An 8,834-nucleotide genomic window follows, 5' to 3' on the forward strand; every position below is an offset into this window, starting at 1 on the left:
GGGATGGAGAAGGGACGGGGAAGCTTTCCACGGCGGGGTCAAGCGCGGCGGCGCCATGACCGACGGCGGCGAAACACGCAAGACCGCTATACCTTGCTCAAATGGTGTCCCTGCAGTGAGCACCAGGTGCCGGGGAGCGAGGCAGAGCGATGTGTGCTCGATTGCGGGCAATGGTGGAGCACCGGCGGCCAATTTTGCCGGCGGGGCTGCGGTGGCGATGGCGGCGCAAGCAGAGTTCGGTGCGGGGCGAGGCAGTGCGGGAGAGAAAAAAATGAGAAGCGCGGGGAGAAGCGGAGCTGCGGTGGCTTGAAAACGGCGAGGCGCGCTTGCTTGCGGGGGCCACGGGACGCCACCCGGCCGGCGTCGCCGGCATGCGCTCGCCACGCGGCGCGGCGTGCCTGACGCGGTCGGACGCGTACACGCGCGCGGGGGAAGAAGGAAGCCAGCGCGCGAGGTGGGCTGGGCCGAGGCGAAGGCGCGGCGCGGGGTGGATCACTGGGCCGGCTTCGGCTGGCGGGCCAGAAGTGAGGCGGCGGCCCGTTAACAGACTAAGTGTTGTATTAAACGTGATGTAAGATACACTGTGATGATACTTCTTTTAATTTGTCGACTTATGTGTGCGACTATTCCTGGGGCGCACATAAGGTTTATGCACTCTATTTTGTCCTTAAAATGGAGTGTGACATGAAGGATCTCTTATGTACATATGGGGAAAATGGTGGAATGACAAAGTAAATTTTTTTGTGATGCGTAATGGAAATGGCTAACCTCCAAATGGCTGATCTGCGTGAGTAGTCTTTCACTTGAAGCCTTTTTCCGTAGGTGGAATATAAACTGGGCCAAATGTCAGATATCATGTAATAGATCACCAACTGAACACTGTAATGTATATGTGAAGGTTGAAACTGGATTCAAATCGATGTTAGCAATAGCTTATTCTGCACCTATACGTTAACATATATCACTGTAATGTGATTTTGTTTTTTGAAGCAAGGAAGCATTGATTGAATCATGTTATACTGTGGCGCCTATGCCCGTACCTCTGCTCCTATGGCAATTGGCACAACGAACTCCCTAGAAGCATCTGAATTATGCTAGCATTAGCTGCTGTAGAGGATAAAAACACAGAGGTTAAAAAAAAGGTCTCCATGGTCTGCAGGTGGCTTAGTCTGTACGCAATTCTTAGTCTTAGAACCTAAAGAAACATGAGGCTGCAAAAGTATTTTTAGGAAACTATAATAAACATATTTTTAGGAAACTATAGTAAACAGGTAAGAATACGTTAACTGCAAACGATAAGAACCATGATCTCGTACTCCAGCAGGAAATAAAGGCCACTTTATATAGCTATCGAACTCTATCATCATATTTAATATTGTATATAAGATTCTTTTCGGCTGAATAGTCATGCAAGATCTATATTCCAGTGCGTGAAAACACCACTCAATTTGTCAGAACGATTCTCATACGCAGGACCACGAGGAAATCAACGTATAAGAAAATGAGACAGAAGGACAACCACGTACATCTGATCGAGCTGCTTGTGGAACACTCCTTGACCTCCTCCAGATCCGTGAGCAGCTGCCGCACGATGGCGCCGTATTCTGCACAGCAATGAACCAGAAGAGCGATTAGGACGACACCAAGGGCCGATCTAGCGTCAGCGCCAGGTTTGCCGCGAGTAACGTACAGGCCCAGAAACTTACGACGTGATCCACGCTGGCGAAGAGGGCGTCGCCGGACCTTGGGGCCTGTGAGCGGACTGCGGACGGGCTTGGGGGCGGGCGACGGGCGGTGAGCAAAGGGACGGAGGAGAGCGTCGCCCTCGCCCCGGAGGCCGTTTTGTGTTGCCTCGCCGGGGGCCGCGCCAGTGGAGGAAGCGGAGGAGGCGATGGGGATTAGGGGTCGGGAGCTGGGCGCTGGTTCTGTGCCGCGAAGAGGATAAGGTTCGTCGTGGGCTATAGAAGCTTCTGGATACCCGACACGGAAGAGAGGGAAGAGGGAGGTGGCGATGGAGAGGAGAGCGTGCGGCGGCACAGGGACCGAGGAGATGGCGCGGGGAAGAGGGAGTCGGACATGGCTGCGATCCCGCCCTGCGGCGGCGGCGGCGGGCTCGCCGAGGTTCCTGTGCCCGATGTGGCTCGTGAGAGGGACGGAAGTTTGTAGGGTTTTTTTTTTTCTGAGGCCGATGTGGTTCGTGAGAGGCACGGAAGTTTCTGGAGAATGGTGAGGCAGGTGCACGGACGGCAGGGATGGGATGACTGGAGGTATAAACAGTAGAACAGTAAGATGCTTGGCTCAGAAACTATAGATCTTACCCCGCGCTTCGCCGCGGGCAGGCTATTATGTCTGGACTCTGGAGATAGAACATCTGAACTTAAAGCGGTAGTGTAAGCAGCGAACATTTTTGAATTCACGGTATTGAATATGGATGTAACAATGGTACTGGGATGAATAGTTCTGAGTGGGAATAGGAATAGCAAGGTCCAGATTGCAAGTGTCGTAGGAAAGACAATCAAATAGAAAAACTATCTTGGTCGTAAATTGTAATAAGGTCATGTTTAGTTCCCCCATTTTTCAGAATTTGGCACTATGCAAAAAGAAGATTCTTCGTTACATCAAACTTGCGGTACATGCATGTAGTACTAAATGTTGACGAAATCAAAAACTAATTGCACAGTTTGGTTGTACTCTACGAGACGAACGTTTTAAGCCTAATTAGTCTAAGATAGCACTTTAATCAATGCTAACCCGACAGAGTAATGGACAAACCACCAGCCATACAACGTACATAAATATGAAGTCACATAAATATCAATCAGGTCGGCATGTCTTGCGCTGGTCACTATGTGTCGGTGTTTTGGAACCGGGGGTCCCTCAACCAACGAGTGAATTTGTACTGCGTGTCCCTAATCCCGGATGGTGATGCAAAGAGACACAAGGTTTATACTGGTTCGGGCAATCGAGGCCCTACGTCCAGTCTGAGAGATTGATCTTGTATTCCTTGCACCGGAGTGCTCGTGGTAGGGGGTTACAAGCTGAGTGAGAGAGGGAGCTAGCCCCAGGTCTCGGCGAGGGTGGTGCGAACCGCTTGGGACGTTGCTCCCAAGCAGCGTGGAAGTGCGTGATTCTATCGGTGTGTTTGTCCTCCTGCCCCCCTAGAAACGGCCCTGGCCACCTCCTTTTATAGCTACAAGGAGGAAGCGAGAGGTACATGAGAAGGCTACTATTCGCTGACGTATTCCACTCCCTGAAGCAGTATGGCGTTGTGGGAGTTCCAGTCGATGTCTAGTCGGCATGGTCTTCAGGCTGACGACATGCTGCGCTCTTGTACTTTTGTTGACTTGGTGAAATGCCGAGGCCTGGGGGCTGCTGTAGTAGGCTATGTCGAGGCCTATCGCGCTGAGGCCGAGACCCTCTGTGCTGAGGCCTGCTGTGCCGAGGCCTTTAGCGGGTGGCGATGTGAGGTCTGGGCGGCCATCGTCGATAGTTGATTTGGGCGGGACAGTGCCGAACATGCGTCTACAGGATACGGTGCCCTGTATCGTCAGTAAGGGATGGTAAAAAGGCGATTTGACCGTTGTCCTGTCGCGGCATACTGCCGATCGTGGCTTTCGTAGTGAGGGCAGCTGGGTGCATTAATTGGATGCGATAGCCTGCCAGAGTGACTTTTGAGGTGGAGACGAGATTGCGGGACGAGCCCAGCCTCGGGCGAGGCGGAGCATGGCCAGTTCGCCCGAGGCCCTACCGGGAGTCTCGGGCGAGGCGGAATCCGAGGCTCATCGGGGGTCTCGAGCGGGGCGGAGCGGTCGGTTTGCTGGCCCCGAGGGTCCAGGAACCCGGTTCTGACTCCCCACGTCGTGTCCGTCCTTGGTGCAGGAGTTTAGGCAGCACAGTAGCCGGTAATCCTCGCACAGTCCCGTCGTGGATGGCAGGGTGCTGACGTGACGGACGTCTGGTCTGCCCAGTCGCCGTGCTGCGCCGTTGTGTGATTTGTCGGAGTGGTTGAGCGCCTTGATGGTGACGTGCGGAAGTGACATGCTGGTCGTACTCGGTCTCGTGCGTCGTGGGGCTTCAGTACGGCTTGATGCAGGACATTGGCGGGCTACGTGCGGGTTGCCGTGTAACGACGTCGTAGGGGTCAGCGCTATGCCGAGGCCGAGCCATCGCGGGGGGCTCGGTGGTCATGGACCCTCAGGCTGCCGAGCCCGTGAAGCAAACTGTCGAGGTCCTTGGGGGGAGTTATTGGCCTTGGGTACTGATCCCGAGGCTACAGTAGCCCAGATGTGGCTTTCCCCCACGCTGCATTGTCCTCGGTGCGGAAGTTGGCAGCATAGTGAGGCATGGGCGTCACGGTGGTTAGTACAGTGGCGGGCAACCCCTGCCCAGTCCTGCCTCCTGTCCCATCGGCCATTCTGCGGTACTGTGCCGGGCGTGCGGCTGTTGTCAGGGGGGCAGCAGTTGGGCTGAGAGTCGTCGTGACGTTTTGCCAGAGGGACGGGAGAAGGAAGAGGTGGACGGGAGTGCTGCCGAGCCCGCCTTGCGCGAGACAGAGGGTCGGTGGGCCTGGCCGAGGTCCTTTGACGGGGAATCGGCCGAGGCCGTAGCGAGGAGGGCCTCGGGCGAAATCGGAGAATCGGCCGAGGCCCTGGAGGCCTCGGGCGAGTCGGAGAATCGGCCGAGGCCAGCAGCGTTAGCTGGTTTCGATCATCACCGAAGTGTAAGCAGTTGCTTTTTTGGGTCTTGCTTGGGGTACCCCTTCTCATGGTATCCGACAGTAGCCCCCGAGCCTTGGGGGAGTGGAGGCACTCCCCCTGAGGTTCTGACGAGAATTGGCTCTTGATAGTTTCCTGTTGGGATGGTGTTTTGTCTTCGAGGTTCCGGTGGGTGCGCGCGAGCGCACCCGCCGGGTGTAGCCCCCGAGGCCCTGGAGGAGTGATTTCACTTCTCCAGGGGCTTTTCTCTCTTTCGAGTGGGGAGTTACATTGTGTTTGCCGGGCTCGTGGGTGCGAGTTCGGATCGCAGGGCCTCGACGACGCTGCGGGAAGAGCCCCTTAGCCTCCGCCTGGAGCGAGAGGGCCGTCAGGGGTTCACCCGACTTTTCATTCGACCCTCGTGCTTCCTTTTCGCTCGGAAGGAGGGTTTGTTTTGCCGAGACCCCTCGTGTGCGAGTCTGAGCCGCTGGGTCTTGGCAAAGTGTTGCAGGAAGAGTCCCTTAGCCTCTGTGCGGAGCAAGAGGGTCGTCAGGGATTCTCCTGACTTTTTTGTCCGACCCTCGCGCTTCCTTTTCGCTTGGGAGGAGGGGTGGAAGATGCCACGCTACCCTCGGTGGGCGCGAGCGACGGCATTTCCGGTGAGCTGCTATCGGGTAAGTCCGAGTGGAGGCCCGTACCCCGTTCGCTGGGGGTCGGCTTGCGGTCCGGAGACGCGCTCCAAGAGTACCGAAGGGTTTCTCTAGTGGGTGCCGAGGCCGTTCGCTGGGCCCTCGGTGGCTCGGTGCCTCCCTACGGTGGGATCCCATTCGGAGACTTCCCTGCCGGTCTCGGACACGACACAGGGCATGCTCATACAGGCTTGCCCGTAGTCGTCCCTGACTCTTTTGCCCTGGGGCGGCTGTCGAAACCCCTGGGGCCCAGCCTTCGAACCCCTGGACCGTAACGGGCTTGGGTCGCTTGTCTTTATCTCGGTGCAGGAAGAGCCCCCGAGCCATCCGCACGGAGCGAGAGGGCGGTCAGGGGTCCTCCCGTCTTTTTGGCCCGTCCCCCGCCCGTCCTTTTCGCTCGGACGGGGGGGGGCTGTTTGCCGAGCCCACTCGTGTGCGAGCCCTGAGCTGCTGGGTCTCGGCAAAGTTGCAGGAGGGCCCCCGAGTCTCTCGCGCGGAGCGAGAGAGCGGTCAGAGGTCCCCTGGCTTTTGGGTTCGCCCCTCGCGTGTGAGGGTCTGACTGCCGAGCCCCCCTCGGGTGCGAGCCTAGGTCGCGGGGTCTCGGCGTCTTTTTGCAAGAAGGAGCTCCTAGCCTTTGCACGGAGCAAGAGGGCCGTCAGGAGTTCTTCCGGCTTTTGAACGACCCCCGCGCTTCCTTTTCTCTTGGAAGGAGGGTTTGTATTGCCGAGCCCCCCTCGTGTGCGAGCTCAAGTCGCTGGGATTCGGCAATGTGTCGCAGGAAGAGTCCCTTAGCCTCTGCACGGGGCAAGAGGGCCGTCAGGGATTCTCCTGACTTTTTGTTCGACCCTCGCGCTTCCTTTTCGCTCGGAAGGAGGGTTTGTATTGCCGAGCCCCCTCGTGTGCGAACCCAAGTCGCTGGGATTCGGCAATGTGTCGCAGGAAGAGTCCCTTAGCCTCTGCACGGAGCAAGAGGGCCGTCAGGGATTCTCCTGACTTTTTGTTCGACCCTCGCGCTTCCTTTTCGCTCGGAAGGAGGGGTGGAAGATGCCACGCTACCCTCGGTGGGTGCGAGCGACGGCATTTCCGGTGAGCTGTTATCGGGTAAGTCCGAGTGGAGGCCCCGTACCCCGTTCGCTGGGGGTCGGCTAGCGGTCCGGAGACGCGCTCCAAGAGTACCGGAGGGTTTCTCTAGTGGGTGCCGAGGCCGTTTGCTGGGCCTCGGTGGCTCGGTGCCTCCCTACGGTGGGATCCCATTCGGAGACTTCCCTGCCGGTCTCGGACACGACACAGGGCATCCCAAGCGTTTCGCTTGCTTGGGCCTCGGCCTCGCATAGGCTCGCCCGTAGTCGCCCCTGACTCTGTTGTCCTGGGGCGGCTGTCGAAACCCCTGAGGGCCCAGCCTTCGAACCCCTGGACCGTAACGGGCTCGGTGCCTGGTTCCTTTGTCCGAAAGGAATCGGGTGGGGGTTACTTCTCTCCCTGCGGTTAGCAACGGCAGGCGCGCCTTTTGAGGCAGTTTTTTCGGGGAGGTGGGACGGGGCCTGCAGCTGCTGCGGTTGGGCGTGACGTGCGTCAGTCGACGGGACGTAACTGCACGCGCAATTAATGAGGAGGGAGTGGGCGGTAAGATCGGATCTGGATAACCGCGCCGGATTTCCTGGGGGAAACTTCCCCGATTTCGTCGCCCGGTGGTTTCGATTCGTCCCTGCATAAATACGCAAACAGCCTCGCCCTCTCCCTCCTTACCTTTTCCGCGTTCGCCTTTGCTGCCTTCGTGCCGTCGCTGAGAGCATAGAGCGCCGGGGAAGAGAAGTGCGAGGGCGAGAGATCGAGAGAGAGAAGGAGAGAGATTACCGCTGTAGCAGCGTCCTCCGACGCGCAATGGCTGGTGGTCCCGTCATCCTCCCGGCGGATCCCTGGGAGCGGTCCGACGTCACCGAGGAGAAGCTGCAGTCGCTCGTGGAGGCCGGTCTTCTTCGCCCGATCACCGACCCCGACGAGCCGGAGTGGATTGCTCCGGGGGATGAGTCGGAGCCGAGGCCGCGCGACGGTTACGTGGTGAGCTTCGTCGTCTTCCACGAGCGAGGCTTCGGGTCGCCGGCGGATAGCTTCATGCGGGCACTCCCGCACTACTATGGCGTGGAGCTGCACAATTTCAGCCCCAACTCCATCGCGCAGGCGGCCATCTTCGTCGCCGTCTGCGAGGGGTATCTGGGGATCGCTCCCCACTGGGAGTTGTGGCTCCATTTGTTCCGAGCGACGTTCACCTCCAAGCCGGGGGGGACGAGGGGGGCTCGGAAGGCGCAGAGGGCCGGCGGCTGCACCCTCCACGTGCGCCAAGACCGGCAGTCCCTCTACATCCCGGCCCAGCTGTCAACGTCCAACCGTCGTTGGTATGACGGCTGGTTCTACCTCCGCAACGACGGCGGAGGACTTCCCCCTTATACCGGGCGGGTTGTAGAGAGTCAACCGGAGAAATGGGGGTACGGCGTCATCAAGGTCGACCAGCCTAGGCTGGAACCGCTCTTGAGGGCCTTGGGGAAGCTGCGTGACTGCGGCCTTTCGGCGGCCGTGGTCGTGGCGGCCTTTCACCGCCGGAGGGTGTTGCCGCTAATGGCCCGGCGGCGGCGGCTGTTCGAGATGACGCCGAGCGACCCGGTCGCCGGTACCAAAATGTCCGCCTTCGCCCTTACCGATGACGAGACCCTGTGTCGGGTGAGGGAGGCGGTAGACGGGAAGCCGAGGCTCGATGACTTGATGCCGTTCCCGATGCGCCCGTCGCGGGGGTATGTCTCGCTGGTAAGTTGGATGTTGTCGAGGCTTCCGCGTCCTTCTTGTTTTTCGCCTTTTTGGTCTGTTGTCTTACTTCGTCGCTCTCACAGGGGATAAGAGACGTGCGAGGCTCCCCGCCGCCCGTTCCCGAGGACGCCCGGCGGCGATCCGTGAACAGGGCGCGTGCCGAGGAGGAGAAGAAGAAGAAAGATGCCGAGGAGGCGAAGCGCACGAAGAAGATCCTGTGTTCGCCCTTGAGGACGTCGCCGAGGGGGGGCGTTGGGATACCCTCGAGGAGTATCGCCGATTGGCCGTGCGGTCGTTGCAGACAGCGATGACTGTCATGGAAAGGGACTTGCCTGGTGTCACTCGGGTGAGTACTTTCCCCTCTCGTGCCGCGTTGTTTTCTCTTCGAGCCCGCTTGCAGTGTTTTGACGTGTGTTTTTTGTTTTGCCTCCTTAGGAGCTCGAGACCCGATCCCTTGGGAAATCGGTGTTCCTGCGAAATGAGAGGGATATCTGGGACCAGCTCCGGCGCCAGAAGGGCTTGCTTGCCGATGCCCAGGGACTATTGTCGGCGCGGAGTGCGGAAGTGGAGGACCTCCGCCTTCGTTGTGCCGACATTCAGGCGGAGTTGGCCATGGCTAAGGAGCAGTCTGCCCCTCTGGTGGCCAAGATCA

At 58.7% G+C, this 8,834-nt stretch overlaps 1 protein-coding gene across 1 annotated transcript; it reads right to left on the reverse strand.

Annotated features, from left to right (window-relative positions):
• Positions 1–540: 540 nt before the first annotated feature.
• Positions 541–2,782, reverse strand: LOC136536047 (uncharacterized). The gene is made up of 5 exons (XM_066528468.1): positions 2,752–2,782; positions 1,707–2,261; positions 1,527–1,604; positions 1,041–1,107; positions 541–834 (listed from the first exon to the last, which is right to left on the reverse strand). Exons 1-4 carry the CDS (start codon positions 2,780–2,782, stop codon positions 1,049–1,051), a joined length of 723 nt encoding a protein of 240 aa, XP_066384565.1. The 3' UTR covers positions 541–834; positions 1,041–1,048.
• Between the last annotated feature and the right edge of the window lie 6,052 nt (positions 2,783–8,834).

The sequence above is a fragment of the Miscanthus floridulus genome, chromosome 2 (genome assembly GCF_019320115.1).
Source record: "Miscanthus floridulus cultivar M001 chromosome 2, ASM1932011v1, whole genome shotgun sequence".
Classification (NCBI taxonomy): domain Eukaryota; kingdom Viridiplantae; phylum Streptophyta; class Magnoliopsida; order Poales; family Poaceae; genus Miscanthus; species Miscanthus floridulus.

Excerpts from the sequence above, each read along its gene's own strand:
- LOC136536047 (XM_066528468.1), bottom strand. The coding sequence starts at position 2,782 with ATGGCTGGTGGTTTGTCCATTACTCTGTCGG. Across the intron at positions 2,262-2,751 it reads TTTGTCCATTACTCTGTCGG|TCATCCCATCCCTGCCGTCC; the intron begins GTTAGCATTGAT and ends TTATACCTCCAG. Across the intron at positions 1,108-1,526 it reads CACAAGCAGCTCGATCAGAT|CAGCTAATGCTAGCATAATT; the intron begins GTACGTGGTTGT and ends TATCCTCTACAG.